Below are 27,090 nucleotides of genomic sequence, written 5' to 3'. Positions count from 1 at the left end.
AATAACAGAATGATCAAAAAGATAACAGACATAAAGATGCACTGACACAGACGAGTGTCTTATGGGAAATAGACATTTAAAACTCTGTTTATTAAAGTAGTTTAATCGGACTAAAGGTTTGCTACATGCTCTGTCAACACAGACAGCAGCTTGTAAATGTAATTTTGAAACAGTTGACCCCTTGGTGCACAGTCACGCACGCTGCCTGACACTGAGATGTTGGGAGCGGATCCTCAGGGTTTGGCGGGGTGGGTCCTGTATGCATGAAGCCTGATTGGATTGGGATCTCAGGGATTTAGAGGTCAGGTCAGCACCTTGGGCTCAATGTCATTTTTCTCAAGCTGTTCCTGAACAATTTTTGCAACAACTGCTTTTTTAAGAGGTGCATCATGTTTTATGTACTGCTTTATGTTGCAGCGCATGTCCAATTTTGGATTTTTTTGGATCCGGTATACCTGCATGTTTGGTATACCGGTGCTAATTAATGCAAATATAAGTATAAACAGCCAATAACATGGCAACAACCTAGTGCATGTAGACATGGTCAGTACAGCTTGCTGAAGTTCAAACTGAGCATCAGAATGAGGAAGAAAGGTGATTTGAGGGAGTGCATCTCTAGAGTTTTCAGATAATTGTCTGCGGGGAAAAAAGAAAGAAATATCTGTTACATCCAAGGTATGTAGAAAAGCATTCTTTGGTTGCACAGCACGTCACATCTTGAAGCAGAAGGGCTATGGCATTAGAGGGCCACAGCATGCATGCTAACCACAGGAAACTGAGATTACAATTCACACTCTGGCTAACTCAAATTGTACAGTAGAAGACTGGGAAAAAATTGCCTGGTCTGATGAGTCCCAATTTGTACTGCAGCATTTGGATGGTACGGTCAGAGTTTGGCTTAACCAACATGAAAGAATGAACCGTCCTGTCTTGTATCAATAGTTCAGGCAACCGGTGGTGGTGCAAGGGTGTAGGGGTTATTTTCTTGGTACACTTTGGACTCCATAATACCCACAGGCTATAGTTGTTTCTTAAGTAAATCTGACCTCACTGGTTTTTCCTTATCAAAAGTGAGGAATTAATACGATTTATCATATATATGCAGGTTGTGCAAAATGCTGCAACACGTCTTTTAACTGGAACAAAAAAGTCTGAGCACATTACCCCAATTTTAATTTCACTCCACTGGCTACCTGTACATTTTAGGATTGTTTTTAAAATTCTCTTATTTGCTTTTAAATCTCTTAATGGCCTGGTCCCCCCCCCTACCTCTCGGAGCTACTACAACCATATACACCTGCCCGTTCCCTTAGGTCCGCCAATCAGCAGCTCCTTAAGGTACCGAAAACTAAGTAAAAGTTGCTCCAAAGTTGTGGAATGATCTACCCTTGCATGTTAGGCAGGCCTCTTCTCTTTCTGAATTTAAAAGTCTTCTTAAAACATATTTATTCGCTGAAGCCTTTGGCATTGATTAGAGGGGTTGACTCAATTTGTTTTAACATGTTTCAATTTATTTTAGTTTTTTAGTTATTTATTTTATCTTATCTCATTTTAATTTTCTTTACTTATGCTATTAGCATGTACAGCACTTTGTGAACTCTGGTTTTATGTTAAAGTGCTTTATAAATAAAGGTGGTATGGTATGGTATATATATATAACACCAAACTGAATGTCCTTTTTTATGTTATTTAAACAAGTTATTGGCAATAATACCTAAAACACTATAATTCCTCTAGGAGGGCTAATAAACAGATGAATGCATGACAAAATTTAGGATATATTTATTAAAGATGCCACTTTCCAGCCTAAAAAAAAAGTACTGTAAAAAATATAATTAAAAACAGAGGAATACCCAGCATGGCAGGATGCGATATTAATCAAAGCTATGATTGGCTACATTTTTTTCTTATAGTGATTTGTTATAAATGACAAAGACAGTTTTTACAACAGCACCTGCATATAACCAGCAGAGTCTACATAGTTATTGTAACTACATCATTAAATTAATAGAGAAGAAAACATGACATTATGGCACTAATCAGATTATTTGTTGTGTTAAAATAAGATGCAGTAATAAGTAAGGACTACTGGGTTTTTAAATAAAAAAAAGAACACTAGTGCAAACTAAAATGACTCTGTAGCCTACACTGGTCAAAGGTTGAGTTACTGGTGATTATTCTTACAATAAAAAGCGACATACTTGAGACAAAATAAATGGAAAGACACTATTAAAACAATGATACATCGTAACAACATAATATGCACCTTATGAAACTTAAACTCAGCTGTAATTGTTCATTACTACCAGCTCTTCATCTACTTCCTACAATAGTGCCCTCGCATGTACTTCAAATAAATCTAATAAATACAAACAGCATAACAGTGTTTGAGGGGTCATTTGTTTAAAAAAAAGGAAATGATAAAACTCTGGTTATATACAAGCCTATATCTTATTATGAAATGTGGATGTTGCCACAAGCAGATCGGTTAATTAGATGAAACCACCATGTCCAGTTCTTTAACTCCTTCCTGGCTGGAGGTGAGGCCACAGCTTCCTGCGAGGGGGCTATCAGAGAAATGGCTGGGAGACCTGGGCACTGCAGCTGGAGAAGAAGGGGCCTGGGCTAGACCAGGCTTCTTAGGAGGGATTGGTGGAGGGTTGCCCCGCTCTGCCCTGGGAATGGTGGGCGATTTTATTCCTTGGGGAACCATCCCTGCAGCCCTTCCGATGATTGGAGACAAAGGTGCTGCCAGGCTGCGGTAGTCTGTACCAAAGGGTGAGTTGTTCGATGTGGCGAGCTTCGCCGTAGCACTTTGCTGGGCGGTGGTGAAACGTGACAGGACTTGAGTAACTGTGCTGCGGGCAATCTGCTTGACCGGGCTGGCCTCTGGCGACGAGGTGGCGGCCGCAGGAGAGGGGTCCTTCGGCGAGAGAGGAAGAGCAGGCTGCACAGCCTGGGACTGCAGCTCTGGGTCAGGGGTACCCTGAAACTTGTGACGAGCAGCATGGAAACGTTGATTGATCCCGGCTTGGTAGGGAGACTGAAAGCTTTCTTGATTCGGGCTGGTTGGTGGCCGTTTGGCAAGAACGGGTGAGGCGCAGGGGGAGGAACAAGGAAGAGTTGGAGAAACAGCAGTGGAGGGAGAGAACGATGTTTGGGTCTGAATTGGAGGATTTTCATTTCCATTCTGTGGGCCATGATGCCCGTTAGTCTCTGCTGGACAATGATGACCGTTTGCCTGTGAAGGTGGCTTGTTTCTGTCCTCCTCTATGTCCTCAACCTCAACAGAGTCTACTAATGACTTTCCCGGAGGAACGTTTGTGGCCCACTCCTTTTCTCCTGGCTCAGTTGGAGCCGTAATGGCTCCTCTAGTTTCCTTCATTGTGTTCACTTCCTCCAGCTTCCTCTTGAGCTCTTCTACCTGATTACAAGAAAAATAAAAAGATGCATTTTTAAGCAGAAATGTGACTCTGCATTATAAGATTATATGAAATTAGAAAATTTGCCAAATGTGCATCCTCCATAGTGATGACTGTGTGCAAACCTGATGCTGTAGCTGACAACAGTGAGCTTCCTCCTTCTTCAGTCGTGAGCGGAGCTGTTCACGCTCTGTGTCAAACTCAGCCAGCTGCTCCTCCACTCTCGCCTCCATCCTCAGAGCTTTTGTCCTCTCATCCTCCAGTTCTTTTCTAAGAGACTGACAAGTCTCTTTTTCCTACATCAGAAAAAGAAAATCAAACATCTAACATGCCTGAGCACATACAGGTGCTAGGCAATGACGGGGTTTCAAATGTTTTTATACCTTTTCGAGTTTACGGCTCAGTTCGCTCAGTCGGTGTCCCTCCTCCAGAGCTCTGGCACTGGCCCACTTGCACTCTTTGGCCAAAGCACAGGAGAGCTGTTTGTGCTGAGCCCGCTCTTCCTCTAACTGGTCAGTAATGCGACGCTGTTCTTTCTCCAGCCGGCGGACCTGACTCCTCTCAAATTCCAGCTAGCAACACAGAGAAGAAGAAATAAATTTTAAAAAATCTGAAAATACACTGATTTTCATAAATACACTATGGCTGCTTAAACATCTGAAAATTACTGATTTATTTTGGACAAATATTTGATGAGTCATCAGTGAGAAGGCACCTGTTGTTGTAAGCGCTCCCTCTCCTTTTCCAGGATATAAGTGACATCATCTCCCTCCGCTGTATCCTCTGCATGCTTCCTCTTTTCCTCCTCCAGGTCTGCAATGACCTGAAAGAAACACAGCAGGGAGACAAAATCTGAGTTTGGCCTGCTAAAAAATAACATTAATACTGATTATCTCTAAAGCAGTTAAACAAGTTAAATGGGGCAGCGGCCTCCTGGCCTGGTGGGCTTTGGAGGTACTGCATATGTGGTATTTTACAGAAAAATAAAATCTTTTGAATATGCAACTTTTTTAGTTATAAATAAATAATAAACAACAGTAAATATAATAAATGATATAAATATAAATAATTTGACGGAATATTTGCATTACGAAAAGTCATAAAAACTCATAAAAAGCCATTTTAAAAACCCTCTTTATTCACAGTGCATTACAAGCCAGCACTTCACTGGCTACTGCCTCATTTATGTTTTCTTTCTCAAACGCTGAGGATTATTTTTAACTTTTTCCCCCCTCCAAATCATCTCATTACCAACGCTTCTGATTAAGGACGACACGTCCACCCACCCTTCTGTGCCTGCTCTCAGCTGCAGCCAGCTGGGCCAGCATCTTCTCCTGCATTCTCCTGCAGTGGCTCACCACCAGTTTGAGGACCACTAGAGGGTTGGAGGTGGAGGAAGAACAGCCAGCCTCTTTGTCCTGGCCCCCCACAGCCTCACTGTCTCTCTGCAAAGCCTGGAAGGGGTCACTGAGGTTGTACCTTCCATAGCGCTCCTGAATGAATAGCTCTTTACGCTGTGCCTGCAGGGGGGGGCGGAGAGAGAGAGAGAGGAATTAGCCTTTTTTCCACACAATGTTTGTAACTGGGCTGTAGCAACTGTATCAGTTTTCTGGCTTCTCAGACTGAACAGAATCTTAGCCATTATTGCCTTTTTAGAATGGAGGGCAACAAAACTTGGTACACGTTCTAGAGCTTGATGTGTTTTTTGGGGGGACAATAATAATGACTTCTAAAGAGTAGAAAACTGTAGAGTAGAAAAAAAAGGCATTTATATGAAACATTATAATTAATATATTATATATACCCATATATATATATATACACATACACATATTTTAATTATAATGTTTCATATAAATGCCTTTTTTTTTCTTTTACACTGGTCTTTAGCAAAAGCTGACTTATGAAGGAGTTTTTCTGTGGCATTGGCTGCTGTTTTATTTATTTTAGTACTTGAACCTGATCATTTTCGACAAATTTTTTTCTGTTTGACACTAACCCATCTTATCTTAATGACTTTGTAGTACCATATCACCCTATTAGAGCACTTCGCTCTCGCACTGCAGGCCTACTTGTTGTTCCTAGAGTATTTAAAAGTAGAATGGGAGGGAGAGCCTTCAGTTTTCAGGCCCCTCTTCTGTGGAACCAGCTTCCAGTTTGGATTCGGGAGACAGACGCTATCTCTACTTTTAAGATTAGGCTTCAAACTTTCCTTTTTGCTAAAGCATATAGTTAGGGCTGGACCAGGTGACCTTGAATCCTCCCTTAGTTATGCTGCAATAGACGTAGGCTGCCGGGGGATTCCCATGATGCATTGAGTTTTTCCTTTCCAGTCACCTTTCTCACTCACTATGTCTTAATAGACCTCTCTGCATTGAATCATATCTGTTATTAACCTCTGTCTCTCTTCCACAGCAAGTCTTTTATCCTGTCTTCCTTCTCTCACCCCAACCGGTCGCAGCAGATGGCCCCGCCCCTCCCTGAGCCTGGTTCTGCCGGAGGTTTCTTCCTGTTAAAAGGGAGTTTTTCCTTCCCACTGTCGCCAAAGTGCTTGCTCATAGGAGGTCATTTGATTGTTGGGTTTTTCTCTGTATCTATGAAGCGCCTTGAGGCGACATTTGTTGTGATTTGGTGCTATATAAATAAAATTGAATTGAATTGAATTAACCTATGAATCATTCCAAGGGAACCTAACTGAAGTAATGAGCCAGTGCTCCGTGTATGCATAACAGACAAATTAACAAAGAACCAATTTTAAATTGTATCTTTAGGCCCGCCGTTATTAGCAGACTGTCACAAAAACACAAACATTTGTTACCACCTCTTTAAATGAATATGCAAAAAATGCCAAAGATAACAGTGTTACAGGCATAAAACTGTGTTTTTGTGCCAACAATATTAACGATATTAACCAAAGAGCTATTATCAGAAAATGTAGCATATCTCAGGTTTTCGTGCAGTGTTTCCTTTAAAGATTCGTGGAGACTGAACGATTGGATGACAAAGAAAGAAGCAACAGGCCTAAAAAACTATCTACACCAAATATCTGAAAGTCATGTCCTTAAGACATTTGGAGGAAGAAAAAAAAGACAAGCGACCTGACACATAATCTAAGAGACGCATTTGGCCTTTAAGTTGATCCATCTATTGTTCGCCGAAGTCTCATCAGAAAAGTCTCAAAGGAAAGGTGGCTGTCAAGAAACCATTTTTAAGGAAGAGAAGCGGGGAGAAAAGATTGAAACACTAGTGGCAACAGGTCTTTTGAAGTGATCGATAAAACCTGAACTTGATATGCACACAGGACGTACAGAGTATAGATTATTCTTTAACTGTCCAGGCATGTATTTAACAAGAGTCATTAACCTACTGTGAAGACAATATCTGACTCTGCACCGCTGTATCGTAAGATATTCACTTGACCCTGAGCACTATTTCTGCATTATATGATATTGGATGTGACATATGCCAACACCAGAATATTAGGGCTGCAACAATACTCTTATCAATATTGAACCGTTTGATACAGTGCTTTCGGTTCAGTATGCATTTGTATCGGACAATACAAAATTTATAATTTATTTTATCAACTTTCTTTCTTAAGATGCTGTCTGTGTTGAGCGCTCAGTGGATCTGCGCTCGACAGTGCAGCCTAGGTGGAGTAGTCGAACGCAGATTCACTGAGCGCAGGGCAAGCTAGCGAGACAGAAGCTAAACTCTCCTGGCAACATGGCAAATTGAACCTCCCCCACCCTAATTCAGATCTGGCGTTTGGAACTATTTTGGTCTTCATGTGACGTATGACCCTGAAGGTAAGCGCGTCATGGACAAAAGTAAAACAGTGTGTTGGATGTGCCAGCAATGCTCAATTACATTGGTGGGAACTAGTACGTTAGCGCAGTTAGCTCGTTAATGTGTTGGCCGTCCAGCCCCACGCACAGGGTGATCCGCGGTAGCTCGTTAACGAAGATTTGCCGTGTTGTGGCGTTAACGTCATTTCAACGAGATTAACGCTGACAGCACTAGTGGGAACACAACGAATATGACTGCACATTTACTCCGACATCATCCTAGTGCAAAGACAAGTGGAAGCAGACAAAAACAACAAGCACGCATGCTACAAACTTTAGCCGAGTCATTTAGACAGCCGTTAGCACATGATTCTTCTTATGCCGGGCTCACACTGTGCGATTTTTGGCCCATTTTGAGCCGATTTTTGAGTCATGCGATCGGCCCGATTTTGGCCTTCATCGTGCGTGGTGCATCGTGTAGTATACGTGGGGTAACGAGAAGCGATTAACACCTCACAACCAGCTCCCGATCATCAATCGCTTGGTTGTGAGGGTGTCGCCACAGTTTCTCACACTGCGCATGCGCAAACACAAACGTCAGCGAAAAAGACTGCGCAGCACGGCAGTGCAGCGTGTGATCTGGACACAAGCGATGGAGGCACTTGTAGAACTTTGGAAAGCTCATCTGAGCCTTTTCGATGTGGCCTCACAAAATTATCACGACCACAACAACCGTGAAAATAGTTGGATGGACATTGCTGCTCAATCACAGCGGCCTGATCATGTTTTTAATTAGCAATTTAGCAAAGTTGATGGCGGTGGTGTGCGTGTCTGTGTGAGTGAAAGACAGAGAGTGAGCGACAGAATTTCTGTTATAACCTTCATTTTATGGACGCACAGTGTGAGCACTCGGGTCGCATCAGAGCATCGGGTCGTATAGTGTGAGACCCTGCATCGTGACCTACGAACTTCTAACCCCTGCGAGTCAATCGTACAGTTTGTGCAGGAGCGGAATCGCACGACTGACAAAATCGCACAGTGTGAGCCCGGACCTGATATGTTTAATATGCTGCTGAAAATATAGCCCAGAAGAAGCGTATAGTTTAGCTTTTATTTTGGAAAGAGTCATCTCTCTGTAATAAACTCTCTTTTCCAAAGATGAGTGATTTCTCGATCAGATAGATTTATTTTTTTATTACTTTGTTGTTTCAGCAACATTAAATTTAAAAACTGTACTTTTGAGTTAAAATATATATTTATAATTTTAATAAATGACAAATTAAAAAGGCATGAACATTTTTTTGTATCGAAAAATATCGAACCATGACACCAAAGTATCAAACCAAACCGAACCGTGAATTTTGTGTATGGTTGCACCCCTACAGAATATATATGATAGCCAATTTTATCAGCTGACATCTCTCTTTTGTGTTCATGAACGGTTTCTTAAGTTCTCCAATAGACCCACCATGGGGTTCATGTTCATCTAGTACCATCATCACGTCAAAATAGTTCTGTTTATGAATAAATACTTGCAAAATTTAATTAATATTAATCTTGGTGCATTTTACCTGGTTGCGTCAAAATGCCTCCGTCCCAAAGAACAATCTCATGAACAGAATTCCACTCTAGTATATAATGCTTCTCTTGGTCGGTAAAAAAGATATCTCATCTCAATTAATTTAAGCAGACAGTATCAATCCACAGCGCAGAGTGTGATTATGGAATTTAATAGCTTTAATCTCTGGCAGCTATGACATTAACACATGCTGCTATCTCTTCCCTTCCATGAAAAGAGGAAATCAAACGCCGTTTTCAGCACACCATCATTATCATTTCTAATACTGATGGTGAAGATGTAAAGAAGCAGTACTTAGGGGAGGAGAGAAAAAGAGAGATGGCAAAGGAGATGTTTAAAAAACAAAATAAGAAAAAACGCTAACAGGAAAAAGAGCAACAGATGGTCCGCGTGTCGGTCTATCTTTAGCAGAGACAGCTGCACTAGACTGGGCCTCGGCCAAGGCAGACCTGTTCTGTTTAACTCATGACAAAGGAGGAACAATAGCAGCAAGACATTTCAGGTTTAGAAGATGCCTTTAGGCCTGCCCTGAAGAGGTACTGCAGCGGGAGGTGGAGAGAGAAAGCAGGTGAAAAAGAGAGAGTGGGAGAGGAGGGCTGTAGCAGAGCCGGCAGTGTCTTAGTGAGGTTTCAACAAAAGAGGATGAAGAGATTAAAGAGAGCGGTATCAGCTCTGGCAGGGTGAGGACAGAGCTCCCGATGACTGATACCAAGATTACTTGAAAGGTTTAAAGTGTTGTCAAAGTGTGGAAAGGCCTGCAGAGCAATATTCATCCATTCTTTTACAAAGCCTGTAAGAAAAGCAAAATAAGTCATTAAAATCTTTGCATCTTGCTGCAGTTCACTGGCAGCATTTATTAAGGAGTCCCGTGGTATAAAAAGCCCACTGTGGCTGACAGATTAGCCATCATGGTGGATAACTACCGAGCTTAATAAATTGACTATTGCATGAGCACATCATAAGCTTCCTCGGGCAGAATATAATTGATACAAAAGTGCCATTAGCCATTAGTAGTTGTGGAGAGATTCTGACATAAATGAAATTTCACAAGACAAAATAGACATTTGCTAATCGAGCGGGGAGAAAACGTGAGCTGAAAAACACCAAGATCCTTTATAATACTGTACTCAATTCTACAGAACTAAAATGAGTGTCAGATCAAACTCTAACTGCTTTTAGGAAGTTCTTCAAGGTCACTTAGTTGTTTCCAGAAAAACACCGGGAGTGTTCGCCAGTGGCTTTAGACAGAAAATCAAAGTTCAAACATGATTTCACGAGAGATCAGAAGCTTTACGGCTATCGTTTTCTCAATCCTCAATGTTGGCTCATTTGGCACAAAGCGAGCAGGACAAGGCTGCGAGGCTTCGCAGCTGTTATTTGATCTAGTCCGCTGAGGACGGCGTGAAGGCGGATCAAACAGAATGGAGGGTGAAACAGGAAAACACGGGTTGCCCGAGAGAATTCAAAAATGCCTCTCAAATGTGGGCACTATCGAACGCCCAATCACCATTCAGGAACTCAGAAGCAGACTTTTCTGCTATGCAGGACATCTACTCTGTTGTTCTTGTACCGACTATGTTATAGGGAGCAAATCATGTTTATACTGGGGCTAAAAATAACATACATCACCTAATTTTAAAGAGAAGTCTGAAAAGCGAAATCTGTCTGCAGAGCTGGCCCACAGCCCACTCCTGTTCCCGTCAGTGACTGTCTGCTCTGATGTGTCACTTTACAGGCCAAGACTAAAAAACCTCATATGGGAGTTTCCATTCTTGCCTAAGTCAGTCATATAAAATGACACTTAAAGGGAAAATAAGACTAGATTTATAAGTCATTCCTTACAGAGGAGAAAGCCATTTAGAAACATATACATAACTCAAAAAAATAGTCATTTCTTTCCTTGTTTATGTCTAATTATTCAGCCTGCACTGTTTACACTTTAATATACGTGGATAACAGGCCTTTAAATTGTCAGGATTCTTTTATTTTTATAAATTCACAGCACCCCCTCGTTACACAAATGTTTACTCATAAACACAGACTGTGCTTCTCTCTCTCCCTCCACAGCCCTTCAGTGCACAGACAGATGTGTACTTCCTCAGCACAGAGAGAGTTTGTTTTCCTCTGCATCGCTTCTCTGTAAAGGGAAAAAAAACCAATTTCTCATGCTACTTCATACTTAGCGCCCACACCTACCAGATTATTTATCGCATCATACAGTACATGTACAACACCCATAAACACTCAGGGCATGGTTGTTATGCATCACAGTCTAGTTTCATTATTTACGCCTTTGTCAGTTGGCAACAGTTCCTGGCAACCTGTGGGTGCTTTTTCTTGGGAAGCTGTCTTTTTGCCATGGCTACGTTGGTTCAAATCCAGCTTATCTTTTGCTGACATATGCCTCAAGTCTTTCTGCTATGCAGTGTTAGTGACAAGATTGATAAAATAAAAAGTTATGAATAACTTTCCACCCTGGAATCCTGCATACTGTATGTCAGATGTTGTTAATGCATGTCATTAGCATTCTATGGTAAGGAAAAGGCTATCTAAAACCACTATCCATCACTGAAGTGCAAAATATGCTACGTTATCTGATAGCGAATCTAATCAGCTGATGCATCGCAGCCCAACAAACAAAAACACTCTTTCCTATTTCAGCACCTAAACACAGCACAAGGTAAGATATTGAAGTAGCTTCATTTGGAAGCTCTTGTCTGCCACACCATGTGAACCTGACATTTAATTAAAGGCTAATTTCCATATTCGAGTCCCTTTTGAACATAAAGACTCATATTCCTTTCCCAAACCAAAGGGACTACTGGATCACTGCAGGGTTTTGTGTGCCAAATATAAGCAATGCCAGAGACTCACTTCCTTTTGAAAGCCACAGTGTGAGCAGCTGCAAAAGTGAGTCACAAGGGGAAAAATGCAGCAGATAGTTAGAATGCCGCTGATAGTTCTGCATAATTAAATATAGAGTACCACAGAAGAAACACGCCATTAACCTCACATCCTGTACTTGCCGTACAATACAACGTCCTGTAGAAAATCACTGATAAAAGATTTGGAAAACACAAAAAGTAGACAACAGATGAAACTTGACCGTTTTTATACTTTTAAAAGCAAATATGTGAAGAGTTTATCATGCATGTGATACAGTTTATCTGTGTCTGTTTTATTACTATGGAAAATTGTGTTAAAGCTAAACACCTCTCACATGATGGTGACAGTGTGGCACTGACACATCAGATAAAACCAACATGAGTGGCCTTACTTCTCCAATTACTGCTGGCAGACTTGCTAATATCTGCAATGAGCAATGGATACAAGTTACTCTTATAAAGTACAAATATTAGACAAACTCAAACTCAGTTTTTATGGGGAATCACATTTTGTTGCAATCTATCCACAGTGGCCCAAAATGTCAACCTCGTTTATGTAGATAAATGAGAGAATTAAATGCCTGAGAACTTTGCACATAACTTTTGGGTGTTTTTTTGTTTTTTATGACGGTCCCTTCAACGGCAGTTACAACATTTTACTAACAGACAAACTGCCATTCATAAATCCATGCAACAACAATGGAAGATCTGGTTATGGGGGTGCTATTTCTCTGATAACAATCCACTTTTCATGTTAGGACGAGACCCAAGGTGCCATGTTTCAAGAGCAGAACAAGAGAAAGGTATGAACTTGTGTTTTCACTTTAGCAAACTCATTTAGAAAAACTAGAACCCTGCAGCGCTGGATGATTAAAAATCCTAACTGCATATGAGTGGAATTAAAGGCTGCATGACTAATACTGATTTTTTTTTTACCCATAACTTAGTGATCGCATAATTATTAAAGTACCATAAAACTGTCTCACTGGTCCAACTGAAGGGATGAATGGGTTAAGAATTTGTGTAGATGAGGGCAGCATAGCCATATTCACTTCAAGCTCCCTCCAGTTAAGGCCAATGTTTATTTGTTCACTCCTACTCTTGCTCACAGTGAGTCATCAGGCACCCAGTGTGCTGTAACTCTTCTTGCCTTAGATGGCCAGATCCCTGAGGAGATGTAGGAATGTGGTCTAGACACAACACATGAACATTCAGCAGTGTTTCACAAGCTGCCTCCTCTCAAGTTTGTTCTTTCAATGGCACATTTTACAACACGAAAATGACTAGAATTCCAAGTGTGTAAGGGCTGTAAACGCAAACATTACTGGCAGGAATGAAGTATGCAAAGCATTAAAAAACATTTGAAAAAGGCATCTTTTGCAGAAATGTTGCATCATGAAGTTGCTTAACCGCTATTAATTAGGCATTTGTGATTTTGCATCAAAACAACACTTATTATATTTTTAAAAAATATCTAAATAAAATACAATAGATCCTTAATATAACATAAAAATTTACAGAAAGCATGAGAAAGCACGTGCTGGTACAGCAAAAAGACACAGAATGGGGAAAGATAGCCTGCCAATCCTTTAATTGAAAGGATTGGCAGGCTAAGGCATTTTAACGTCCGAGCTGGTGGCTCTGCGTCAAACTGACCGTCTAAACTCTGCAACAGCTAGTTCAAAGTGAGTGCATGTGCACTGTTCACTGGTTCATCTATTCACTCCAGCTTATGGTATACGTAAACAATGCCCGGAAAGATTTAGTCCATTCTCTCAGACACAGAGAGTAGTTCTCAGATTAGGCAAACTCAGAGAAATTTTAGCTTAACGGTCACAGAAAATAGCCTTGTGCAGCACACTGTATGCTACTAAAAATCTAGATGACATGCAAGGAGAAATGTTTTGTAGGCTACATTAGGGATGCAACGATACCAATTTTTTCAAACCGATACGATACCGACTTGCCGATACAGAGTACAAAAAACGATACGTTTACCACACACACACAAATGCAATGAATTGGAAGACAGGTTTTATTATATTCCCTGCCGATAAAAAATAAAATCTTAATAAAAATGACCACAAAAAAATTTCAAGTGAAAAATAAGCACTTCTGTTAAATTATTGCAGAGTCTCCACATTGTAATTTTACAAAATATCACTGAACTATTGGCACTGTCTCGAGCTTTCAGAATAATAAATAAACACTTCTGTTTAGAATAAAATAAATACAAATTAGGTTTGCGAATAAATTAAACTTTTAAATTATTGCAGAGTGTCCATATTGTAAACAAACAAACAAAATAATTATTATAAAATAAATAATAAATAAAATAATAATTGGCCCCCTAGTGGCCAATCTAAAAAACTACAACAGAAATGACAAGCCACCCTCTGATTAATGAAATAAGTTGGTATCGGTTCATGGTATCGGTTAACTTTTACGAGTATGAGTACACACACATTTTACAGTATCGGCCTACATATAACTCCCTAGGCTACATATAACTCTTTACTTGGCCTACCACTTATGCACATTAACTAATGGACAAATCCCTCTCTCCTCTTTTGAAAGATGATTTGCTGATAAATAAAGATAGGCTGAGATACTGGATGGATATATCAGGGTATGCTTTGGAGTGCTTCTCTTCCTATCTGTCTTTTCCATCCTTTTCAGAGGCCACTTCTAAGGTCAGATTCTCTTCCATTCATCCTGCCTACAGCGTACCACAAAGTCCTGATCTTTTCGTTTTCTGTTACATCTCCTCCCTCTTCACCACATTTTGATCACTTTTAAGGATATTTCTTATCACTTCTACACAGATGACATTCTGCTGTTTAACTCTTTTAAGGCATAAGATATTTCTAATGTCATGATCTTGCATATGTGCTTAGATTCTATTAAAAGTTGGATGGCTGATGACAATTTTCTCCAACTTAATGAAGAAAGAACAGAAGTTCTTGATTGTGCACTGGACAGAATGTGTCTAAAGTAATGGAAACTCTAGATTTCCTTGTCACTATCGCTGAATTTTCATTTAGGAACCGTGGGGTAACTTTTGACTCCTTTTTCACTCTGGGATTCTCGCATTCATTTCTGTTTTGCTCTTAGTTTTATCGCTTAAGAAATATTGCCAAGTTGAGTTCCATTGTGTCATGCTCTGAACTGGAAATTGTTATTCATGCTTATATTTCATAACATCTGGATTATTGTAATTCATTTCTCACTTGTCTTAACAAAGCTTCCCTGGAACGTCTGCAGGTTATGCAGGACACCAGCGGGAGGCTATTAGCATATCACATCATTGGTAGTTCATTTGCAATGGCTCCCCATTAACGTCACTCCACTTTAAGATTCGGATTTTGACTTTTAGGGGTCTGCACAGACAAGCATGAGAATAAATCAGTGAAGTTTTACTTGGAGTTCATTTGTAGGATAAGAGACTGACTGCAGAGCCAGCTCATTATATCAGTTCATTATTTAATTGTACTTGAAGTACTTGCTCATGCTGATCAGCTTTTGCTAATCTGATGAAAGCGTTAATGTTTAAAGATCCTTCAGGTAAAGACTGAACTAAAAATGCACTCACATTTTTTGTTACAACCTAATGTGGATCAAGTCCTCCTGTCTGTAGTAGAAAGATTTTAGTAGTAGTTTTTCTAAATAACAAACAAAGACGGGGAAATGGAAATGTGTCACACCCCAACTACGTATCTATAGATTAGTATCTAGAGCCTTGAACAGTGGTTATTATAATGGGTGTACAGTTATAACATTATTCTGGATGAAGATTTCTAATGCATGAACGCTGTGGTAATATGCATGCTACTCCTCATGTTTCCACATCTCTACATCAAGGTCAAAAGTGAAAACTTAGCATGATCCACGATCCATAATATCCAAATTAATGGATAAATACACCAGTTAGAAATAAAACCAAAACGACCCTTTAAGCAGACAGTATGAATGAACAGCAATGGCTGCATGCAGAAGCTATTTGAGATATTTCTATGGATAAATTAATTGCCGCTGTGAAAGCCTGTCATTGCTGATTCATTCTGAACACTGATTTACTGCCAAAACCACGAGTGTTGAATAGCCACTTTTCAGCCTCGGGTTTGAATGTTTCACATTAAAAAGACATTTTGCGCAGAGAATTTATAATAACACAACAACGTTCCCAGCTCTGATGACGGGTACCTTTAGGGCTTCGATGACAAGATCCCGGGCCTCCAGCTCTCCCTCCAGGATGCTGAAAAGCATCAACAACTCTGGCTTGCTCAGACTCTCCATGTTCAGTTTGGACTGTGAAGGCAAGACATAAAAAGAGAGAGCCTGTTTTTTGGTGCTCGTTGTGATTTATACATTGCGTAATTATTATTCTACTACTAAAGAAAAATCACATGGAAAGTATTAATCTTGCTTTTTCCCCATAACAATACTGCAGTTACTCTGTCTTTCATTTCATTGGTCGTGTCCAAATTCATGGGCTGCATCCTCCTGAGGACCCGGCCTTCGCGGTCTACGTGGGCCGGGTCCTCAGGAGGTCGGGTAGGCCGGAAGTAAACGGCTGGGGAAATTGGACGGTCTAGCCTTCTTATTAGCGTCAGCGCTGTCTCGGTGGAGTTTAATAAACTCTGCTCCTTGCTGTCACTGGCGTAAATTCTCGACCGTCTCATTCTTCTGTTTAATCAGTTTTCTGTTTGACGTTTATTCAGCTGTGTAAAAATCGTAATATATTACGTTTAACCTGAGTAGCGAAACTCCGCGGTGATCTGAAAATGATGTGCCGGGAGTTGTGCCGTTCTCGGCGGCTTCAGTGACCCTCGAGCTCCCGGCTAGCTATCGAGCTGGTGGGTAGGAGATGCTCCGAAAACGTCGAAGCACTTTTGCAAATATGCGATATCTTGATAAACCGAGCAGATATTTGATGTTCACACAGCTACTTTCTCGCTTGAAAATATGTTAAAAGTTTATTTTGTGACCCAGAAAGATTAGTAAGCGTAATTTTAAAACTTAGTAGCGGCCGCCATTATTGGAAACTGGAGTTTGGCTGTGAATTCTGGGATATGATAGGCCACGAAGGACACACCCGAACCATCCTTCAATTTCGGGGAAAAGGAGGACGCATTTGTCGGCTGCATTCGGAGGAGTCTACGAATTTGGACAGCCTTCGGCGCATCGCTGTGACGTAGTCGGTCTACAAATGCGGCTTCAGGAGGATGCAGCCCATGAATTTGGACACGACCATTGTCAAATAAAGCTTAATGTTTTCCAATTCTCCCAAAATCAGAGATCCAGACAGCCATCTGATCTAACCCACTGATTTATGAGCTTTCTGTGGATTAGTGGTGATTATCTTGGGATAGGGTCATTTTACAAAGCAGACTTAGTGTGCAAAACATATACAAAATCTTTTCGGTCTTATATTTGAGGAAACCCGATCATTAGTTTGGATATAGCTTAAAGGTACAGTGACTTTCTCTAGTAAATTGCAATAAATATTTAGCAACAGTGCAATTTCTGTGTTTCTAAGGTTGCTCGCTAACATGGATGTGTTGATCAGAGCACACGGATCTCAAATAAGAGACCGTAGCTAGAGACCGGATAATCTCCGAGTAACTTAACTTTCACGTGTAAAAGATAACATCGCTTTGTTTCCCAGCTGTGTGTTCCCATCATAATTGGACATTATAGCAGTTGGTTATTTTTTTTGTTGTTAAAGTTCTGTGGTCTCTTTGTAGTGTCTCTGTTCTCACAGCTGTGTTGGTACTGCTGACAAGCCCTGCGGTGTCCACATCTCAAACATCCAACCACGCTCTGCCCAAGTGAATGCAAGCAGGCCTCTCTTTGAAATGAGATCAAAGCTGTTGATGGCACTGCACTGACGATCCTTTATAGGCGAGAATCATCACGTGGGACGTCTGGGATGGATGAACACTCCACCAACTGACTACTTAATGACAGTCATGCACGCTCAAGCTTGAATAACTGAAATATTTTTTCTGTTAAGTGGCTGAAGCATCTAAAAAAATCTCCCTTTGCTGTCACCAGACTGTAATCAACACCTGACCAAGCATTCGCTCTGATCTGAGCAGTCTGTGGTCACCACACCATCCCGCATCACAAAGTCATCACGGGATATCTTAAAAAAAGGAGGAAAAAAAGCCACAATATTTCCCAGTCTTCTACAGCGCAAGTTGCACAGAAGCCTGAAGATGAATAGCATTCTTGAAACCTTAGCATTTACGCGACGCCTAACAGGAGAACAAGTATGCAGAAATTGAAACGAAATGACCCTGCTGAACTGCATTTACCGTCTACAGCAGCGTCCTCTCACAAAGAAGGCACAGTGTTTTAGTTGTGCCGTTAGAAGAACTCATAGCCTGTGGCCTAACCACAAGGGTAAAAAGCTAATTAAACTACAGCGCACGCATCTCCCTCGGTTTTGGTTTACAGGCCCGCTTGCTAATTTCACAGGCCACCATAATCACTGTGAGAAGTGTGTGCACTGTGTTATGAGAAGAGTCTGGACCAACAGGAGCCTGCATGTGCCACTGTACTTTTCTAGACCCTCGACATTTTAAAATTGTTCTGCCTAATTCCCCTGAGCTACAGTTGGCAATTATTAGTGTATACAAACAAAGGGTGGTAGCATGGGAAATGCAAATATTCCCACAAGTTCTCCTTGCTCTACTTCCGATGACGAAAGCCCTGTGTCCATAATCTTTTTATCCGTGGTTGTTTTAAGCCAGGTCAGCCATGTGCCTCGTCTGCAACACTGTAAACTCGTTAAAACACACAGTTACTTTCGCTGCAAACAAACACTGGAGCAAAGAGGCCTTTGTTTTGTATCTTCATGTGTTTTTGTATGTAGTATAAGGGGCGAAAAAACCCTCTTTCACCCTAGTACAGCCAAAGTCCTTTAAATACCCCCTTTTTTTAAATCCAAGAAGGATTTCTAAGCTTCCAAATCCCAGTTGGATCGCAACAACAGTCATACTGACACTATCCAAAGTATGCCAGACAGCAATTTATTTTACTTGAAACTATACAAAGCCAGATCAAAAGCCACTCAACCTCATCTGACAGATGATTTCATACTTAGTCGAAGATCAAAGTTTCGCATAGATTCCTATTTGCAGTCTGAAACCACACAAACTAACGTGAGATGGAGGTCAGCTAGAGGGAAATAAAGCTCGAGAGGTCTCCTGAATTTCTTGCAGCATGTCTAGATACTAAATTGGATTTGTTAGCCAACCTAATTTCTGCACAGGCCACTTAGCTTCCTTCCTCACTTAGCTTCCTCCCTACATGCGGTGATGTAGTTTTAAAATATGAACTACATCGAGTTAAGCAGCTGTGTGTTGTAAGACCGGCGTATGCTCTTCTGTGATTTCAGAGTCGTTTAACAACTGGAGCCGCTGCAACAGAGAGCAGCATTATCAAAGATCAGTCGGTCATCTGAAGCTCAAGATGATGACGAGCTGAAAAGTCGTTTGTTTTGTTTTTTAGGAAAAATATTTAGTCTTAAACTTTTTTTCCCAAATGGAAACACGTCAAACGGCTCGGCCTGTACCCTCTCTGCTGAAGCTTTATGTTTTTTTTTCTTTTTTCCCTTCTTTAGACAAAAAGTCTCGGTGCAAAACTGCAAACTATCTTGTACAACTTCACACCGCAAACACAGAAAACGCTGTCAGCGTGACTTCTTACCTTCATGAGGCCCTCGGAGGTCTTTGAGAACTCCAGCATGAACTTTTCTCCTGTCAGAAGATTTCTTTCACTTGATTTGCGTCTTCTGATCCCGTCGCAGCGGAACCCTGGACGGCCAAGAAGCGTTCTGAACGACGGCCGAGCTAGCCAATCGGCGTGAACGGCCGCTGAGCCCTGACCAATGAGAGGCGAGATTATGCGGGAATGGGCAGACTCTGTGACGATCTACTTCTTGGTTTTTGGTTGGACTTCTTTGTTTAGTATTTCTCGAGTTCCTCCTCTGTCTTTTCTCTGGAGTGTCTTTACAACCATGCAAACCACGCGAACGTCTTACACGCGGTTTACTTTTAGACAGTCACGAAGTGACTTTGTATCTCTGGCATATCGCGCTTTTGTGTAGTTTTTGTTGTCCTCTCCTCGAAATAAGCGTGTAATATTTCCCCAGGTAAATCGTGGACATTGATGTGGTTCCGCTTATAATAATTATGTCCTTCAAAAAATACAGAATACATTTATTTCAGTACTGTAATACCACAGTAGACTAAGGAAGATATTCCAAGCCCGAAATAAAAGCGCAAATAAATATTAATAGTGCAGTATACTTAACACACTCGAGAGGGGGGTATTCTGCATAGTGGGTTGGTGAATTGGACTGAAACGTATTGTCCTCCTAGAGACAACATTATTATTACCCCTGCAGCGTAAAACAAGTAAACACATCAAATAAACAGAACCAACAGCAGTCCCTCTAGCAGCCATTATAAATGAATACTTAATTATAAAGCATTTTCCCCCCTGATTGGTCAATAATGAATATTGTTGGATTGGGGATTCTTTTCATGAATCATTTTGATTGTGCTGTTTATCTAATTTGGAATCACAGCTGCTATGTTGGATCAAAGGTAGAATAAACAGAAACATCTCAAGTACAATACTTCAAAAATCAAACTTGGTGCAAAAGTGTAAAGGTAGTCGCTTTGTGCAACTGACAGCACGAATACTTCATTTTCACACAAAAAACCAAAGAAAGAAAAAAAATCAACTTAGTGTGACACGTGCACATTAAAACAGTACATAACAAATATAACACACACACACACACACACACATATATGAGATATAAGATATGTCCATGAATATTAGTTATTCCAGCAAAAGACTCGTAGATTTGTGGGATTTCAGTATTATTGACTGCTGTCTGGTGCCACAGTCACTGTAAGAGTCTGCAGTAAGTCTAAGTGCTTTCTGAAAAGAGTGGTAAAAATGTCACAGGGTTGCTGAGGTCACTTGGGAAATCAAAGGGTTTGCAGACTGTAGACGAACTAATATAACAGCCAGTTTCAAACTTTGAGAATTTAAAGCTCCCCAGATGGAAGAAACTGGAGGAATTAAATTCCCTGTGTTTTTGCGTGATTTCAAAGACAGACCTTAATAGCTCTTTGTATCTTATTAATGAGACAACATTGTCTATGATTTTCTAAATCTATAGCAAAGGGGATACAGCTGTGTTGTTGTGTTTTTAGTTGTTATCAGGCGTAGCTCTCCAGATGCCGTGTGCAAAAATCAGGTGAGTTATTCATTGAAGATTGAAAATTGTCTCAGAGGAAAGCTGGAGCCCATTCTGCAATGCATAATAGCTGCCAGTAGAGTGCAATGCTTTCACGATGCAAGCCAACATTACAATGACCAAAAGGGGCTTTATCACCCAATACACATGCGAGGAATACTAACGAAAATACAAGCTATTCACCGTGGCTGTGGATAAGAATAATGGGTAATTAAGCACTTTTATTATTTTCAGTGCCATTAATGGCTGTCAAGAGGTCATTCTGGCGATCCACTCCTGCTCGTGATTATTGGCCACAGGGATTTAAGCTATAACTCTGAATCTAATGCTGAAAGAGAAAAGGGCTTGAAGTTTTAGGGCATACCAGAAAAAGCACAAGTGTGCCTCCTATCTATGACTATGCAGCATTTCTGTGCTATTCGATAACTGTCTCTTTTTTTCCCCTCACAGTATCTTGAGGGTATACAGAGAGCAAAGTCAGAGAATTGTCTCTCCTGATAGGCTGCTGGTGAATGGTGTCTTCCCAGCCCTAATAGAATGTCTCTATTTCAGGCTCCTCAATTAACCAGCTCTGTTCAGGCTGCTGACTGGCTGCTGTGAAGAATTCGTGTCCTCAGATCCGTCGTCCCGTGTCCTTGTCTCTCTTTTACAAACAACCGAGTGTGCAAAGTTTTTCATTTAGCTCCGCTTTGTTGTGAAAGCAGTGGGTATAGAGCCTACTGGCTTAAAATTGAACCATCAACAGGGATTTTCTCAGTGCTGGTTTTTTTATTTAGAACTGATCAAAAACAGTACTTTTGTTAATCATCAACAATATTATAACATGGTTTTTGTTGGACTGTTAATGTGAACGAATGAGTATTTTTATTGAATATAATAATGGATTTGATTTATATAGCGCTTTTCAATGCCACTATTCATTCACTCTTGCAGTCACACACTGGTGGAAGCAAGCTACAGTTATAGCCACAGCTGCCCTGGGGCAGACTGACAGAAGCAAGGCTGCCATATCGCGCCATCGGCCCCTCTGGCCAACGCCAGTAGGCGGTAGGTGAAGTGTCCAAGGACACAACGACCAGGACAGAGAGCCCAGGGATCGAACCTTCCGGTTACAGATACGCTTCCCAAACCCCCGAGCCACGGTCGCCCACAATATAATATAATTTTAAGTACTTTTTTATTTCACAGTACTTCCCCAGTTCAGGGGGAAACATAATACTGTACATTATATTAGGTTTACCTACGGTTACGTGTCATTTTATAGATATAACTCTAAAACAAATGACACACTATCGCCCAGCACTTAATAAACTATTTAAATGAGCGACAAGGCCATACTACGCATTACAGCTTTTCACATGTGCCTGTGTGTGTGTTATGATTAATAAATCAATGCCAGAAAATGACATTGTGTTATTTTATTAGTTTGACAGAGTGACTGGTGACTCCAGAAGCGTGCTATCCTCCTTAAATTCCTAACCGTCTTGTCCCTCACCATTTCACTGATGATTACTAACCCAGATAATGAATACTTTGAGGATGGCTGATTTCTGTTTATCAGTGTGAATGATAATATGATGGTTAGGGGGATTTTCCTCCAGTGGTCATGGAAAACAGTAAACCACGGAAAAAAACAAACATCCAGATTATCAACACTAAGACATGTGCAGGGATGAAAAAATAAGCCTCCTGTGAGTAATATTAAACAGAACAGCAGCGGTGCTTGCAATCCTTTCACTCATTTAGCCATATGTTATCCTTTTTATTCATTGTCTACATTTTTATATTCCTTGCAAATCCCTTTATTTTTTTTTACATATAAATTGGTAGAAAAATGAGAAATGGATGCAGCAATTTATTGAAATGTTCAAAATTACACGGAAATACAGTATATAAGGTGAAAGCAATGCATACAGTTCTAATAAGCTTAAGTGTAAATATGACGACGTTTATTCTTCTGAACTTTTTTAGGCATACTTATTTCTAATTATTTTAAATATTTTTCAGAAATAGATCCACAATCTTCTTGAAGGAGATTAAATGCTCTTGTTTTGATGTTGGCTGCATTGTGTCCCATTCTCTGGCAAGAGGATTTCAAACTGCTTCACCATTGTTGAACATTTTTGAAGGTCTGGGCTCATGATAGTGTCCCATTGCATGTTCTCCCATTTAGGTATTCTTTCACTGAATTGCCGGTGTGTTTGGGGTCGTTGTCATGCTGATCAGACATTTTTCAGATGGCGTTGCATGGTGGATCAAATTCTAACTGTACATTTCTGCATTCATAATTCCATTAGTTTTGACAAAAGCAAGACAAAAGCTCCACTACATTTTACAGATGACTTTAGGCACTCACTGTTGTAGCTCTCTCTTCACTGCCTCATTCCATAAGACCTGTTGACATCGAGTTTCAGATCAGTTCTTGCATTATTTAGCATACTACAGTCTGTTCTCCGTTTCCCTTTCTTAAAAATGACTTCTGCACAGTCATGCTTCCATCGAGACATTTTTAATGAGGCTTTGGTGAACAGAAGATGGATCAGCTTAAAGGCCAGGTGCATCTCTTGGGTTATGTGTCAGGTCTTTGATGGATTTTCTTCCTGTTTCTTAAGGACGTGACTTTTAGATACTGTTCATCTGCTGTAGATAATTCTTAGGCCTGAAAGATCCTCCTTTTCCCTCTACTTGTCCAGTTTCCTTATTTTTTTAAGAACACATTGCACAGTTTGATATGCCAATTTTTTGGTAATAACTCTGTGGGAATACTCTGTGCAAAAAGCACTATTATGCCTGCAAACTTTAGCATTTTCTATAGATTCAAGAAAAAAAAAAGCTTCTTTGCTAAGTTGCGCTATATGTGTAGTTACACCACTGGTTCATATGAGTTAGGTGGCTTTTTATGCGTGATTCCATATTAAGCTTAGCAAAAACAAATAACAAAAAAAACAAATAACAAAAAACAGTCCTCTGAAAATGGTGAGGTATAAGAAATGAACTGAAAATTAATGGTATCCAGTGGAAAACCTGGAAAGAATTAGAAAGCCGGGAGAAGCATTCCTCAAATGGCACATTAAAATGAAATCTCAAAGTCTGACTCATTGGAAGTAATTGCAATGGCAATTTATTTTTATAGCATGTTTCATTATATGTAAACTTAATGCGCTTAACACTAAAGATAAGAACATAAAAACGTGTGTGTGTTTACCATTTCCTTAAGGCAGTAAAAACAGCAAAATAAAATAAAAAAAATAGTTTCGAGCTTGTTTATGTCTGTTGGTTCAGAAGTAATTGATCTCAGGTCAGCAGGCAGCTTGTTCCAAAGAACAGGGCCGCAACAATCGATGGCGCCCTCAGCATACTTCTTCATTCTAAGAAATTTTTTTAAAAGATCTACACCTGATGACCTGAGAGCTCTGACTGAGTGCACAAATAAAAGATGTACTGGAAGGCCAAAGCACTGAGAGCTTTGTGAACTAATAAAATGATTTTAAAAGTAATTTACTTTTAAAAGTACTGCGAGCTAACAAAGTGATCTCAGTACTGGAAAAGTGTGTGTCATCTGGATAAGAATTGTAGGATATATTATGATTTTTTTTATGGTAGTACCAAACCGGAACATGTAAAGTTTAAAGAATAATAGACCAGGGACAGAATCTTGAGGAGCTCCTGGTTGAATCTTTACTTGTGGATGACTCAAACTGCTGACTGAAACATAAAAACGTCCACACTTTAGGTATGATGAGAGACAAATAAGAATCTGAGTAACTGAATCACGAAGCCGTTAAATTAAAATGCGATGAATAACAGTGTCAAAAGCAGCAGTGAGAGAAAGTAAAACTAAGACTGAAACTCTGTGCATCACTATTGATCTTCAGTCACTTGTGCTTGTGGTAAGAACTGTTTCTGTGCAATGATTCGATCTGAAGCCTGATTGGCACCTATCATAAACCAGCCCGTTCTCACTCCCGATGCGTAACATGCCGACGTTTTGTCACGTCCCGCTGCGTTCCTGTGGAACGCAAAAGGAGACCTTCGGCGTTCTTATGGTACGCGGCGGGTTATGGCTGAAATCCAGTGCAATGACGCTCCCGCGGTAATAGACGTTCCAGCCCTGTATTCCAGCCCTAAACCTAACCTTATCCCTAGCCCTAACCATAACCCTTTTCCTGATCTTAACCAGGACTTTAATGACGTTAAATAGCGTGTTTCTAAGAAATTTGAAGAAAAAGAGCGCACATGTGTAGATTGAGTCCAGACGGTTCTCCTATTTCCTCATTTTTCCGAGGTCGTCATTTAGGAACGTGGTGGGTAGCCGAAAACGTAATATGTTGACGATTTGTCACCTAGCGTAAAATGTTACGCTTTGGGAGTGAGAACGTGTTGCATAAACACTATGTAATGAAAGCTTTCGTTGAGTTGTTTGTAAAAAAAAAAAAATATTTCTAATATTTTGCTGAGGAATGAAAGATTATAAATAGGTCTACAGCGATTAATTACCAGCATTAATGTATTTTTCTTAAGTAGCAGTGTGATTACTATGCTTTTAAGAGGAAAAAGAAAAATGCAACACTATGGAGAGCTGTTGATAATATTTTATTATTTGTAAAATAATGAGATACAGAATAGTTTGGTGGAGGTGGGGTCAAGTATTGAAGTGCAAGACTTTAACTGATGAATAAGTTCTTTTAGATCTATGATCCTTTACTCATTCTGCCATTAGATCACTTAACTCTGACAGGGCTTGTTTAGAATAATTTCACTGTGACTGTTCATTTTTACACACTTGTCCATGTTATTTATTTATTTTGGAGATATTGTATTTATGGAGATATATTATTTATCTTTACTTCATTGTTTTCTGTGCCTTGACACGCAACAGTGTTAATGGAAGTAAGAGGCGGCTCAAAACTTTTACACAACACTATATAATACGTTGTCTCCTCTTCCTCTTCCATGGATATGCTGGAGTTTGACAGTTAGATGAACAATACTGCATGTGAAGACTTGCGCAGTGGGACGGACATATATTGGTGAATAAACTAGTGAGGGAAGAAACATTATAATACATGTACAATACAACCAGTGTTATTTGCCTGAATGTTATAAAACATTTCAAGATTCAAAATTCAAGAACTTTATTGTCAGTAGAACAATATACACAGTATACAGTGTAATGAAATGCCGTTTCACCCCCAGCCCCCCCATGGTACAATTAGCAAATGTACCATGGGGGCGGGGGGGGGGGGGGGGGCTTGGACTAAGAATGAGAATTTTTCTATTTTGAGTGCAGAAGTAACTAAATATTGTGAATAAAGCCAAAGCAACTCAAAAAACATTGTAATATATCAGTGATCTAATGTGTAGCAGCATGGAACCCACTTTATGTATTCTTCATAAAACATTGATACTGCTAACAAAACTGTTAATTTAATACATTTATACTTTAACTTGGTAGTCCTATAAATCTTCTTCAAAAGAAAGGCTGTCAAGTCAAAATTTTGGTGTCAGCACATGTTCTTTATGCTCCTTTGTACTTCCCCCCACACCAATCTTCTCCCACACTCTTTCTCTTATCTCTTTTGACATCATTGCTGACTAGGATGTTTTTTTGTCAAATCCATAGACCATTTTTAAAGATCCTTGCTTTCAGTGAAATTCTGAATCCAATTCTAAACCGAGGGCTGATATTTAGCTCACCACTGGAAAAAAAGAAGAAGAAAAAACACATTTTATCTGTCAAAATAGCTGGATGAAACACAAAGAACATCATTTTCATTTGCTCGGCTGTGGCAGTTCCAGGTTCCATCGTGAGAAAATGTTTTAAAAGTGCTCTTACAACTGCAAAAAAACATATTTAACCCCTAACATCTGGGTCTGAATCGCAAATGCATACTTCAAAAACTTCAATCTCTTACTTCTGCTGTATTATTCCCTTCTTAAGTGAAAGTGTGCTGGTATTCAAAATGAATATTTCATCTCCATTTCACACCTGGCACTCCATCGTAGATGCCGGACATAATGTGGAGATGACACACCACGGTGGCACAGACGATCAGAGGAGAGAGCTGTAAATATAGCATCGGTCTTGGCGGGAGCCGATGACAATCTAGGATCTAATCTGAAGCAGTTATCA

The 27,090-nt window shown here is 40.1% G+C and overlaps 1 protein-coding gene across 1 annotated transcript; it reads right to left on the bottom strand.

Moving 5' to 3' along the window:
* Positions 1 to 1,459: 1,459 nt before the first annotated feature.
* LOC146517909 (CTTNBP2 N-terminal-like protein) lies at positions 1,460 to 19,524 on the bottom strand. Its single transcript, XM_085159688.1, has 7 exons — positions 19,391 to 19,524; positions 15,878 to 15,982; positions 4,709 to 4,942; positions 4,138 to 4,245; positions 3,806 to 3,994; positions 3,548 to 3,718; positions 1,460 to 3,424 (listed from the first exon to the last, which is right to left on the bottom strand). Exons 1-7 carry the CDS (start codon positions 19,427 to 19,429, stop codon positions 2,489 to 2,491), a joined length of 1,782 nt encoding a protein of 593 aa, XP_085015814.1. The 5' UTR covers positions 19,430 to 19,524; the 3' UTR covers positions 1,460 to 2,488.
* Positions 19,525 to 27,090: the final 7,566 nt, after the last annotated feature.

Source organism: Neolamprologus multifasciatus, chromosome 5 (genome assembly GCF_963576455.1).
Source record: "Neolamprologus multifasciatus chromosome 5, fNeoMul1.2, whole genome shotgun sequence".
NCBI classification, from domain to species: Eukaryota; Metazoa; Chordata; class Actinopteri; order Cichliformes; family Cichlidae; genus Neolamprologus; species Neolamprologus multifasciatus.
The sequence above is the reverse complement of the archived record's forward strand: the minus strand, read 5'-3'. Positions and strand labels throughout refer to the sequence as shown.

What these genes read in the sequence shown, in the direction of transcription:
- LOC146517909 (XM_085159688.1), bottom strand. Translation starts at nt 19,429, where the DNA reads ATGCTGGAGTTCTCAAAGACCTCCGAGGGCCTCATGAAG. An exon ending in CCTCCGAGGGCCTCATGAAG is followed by an intron (nt 15,983 to 19,390) that starts GTAAGAAGTCAC and finishes TTGCCTTCACAG; the next exon opens with TCCAAACTGAACATGGAGAG. An exon ending in GTTGTCAGCTACAGCATCAG is followed by an intron (nt 3,425 to 3,547) that starts GTTTGCACACAG and finishes TCTTGTAATCAG; the next exon opens with GTAGAAGAGCTCAAGAGGAA.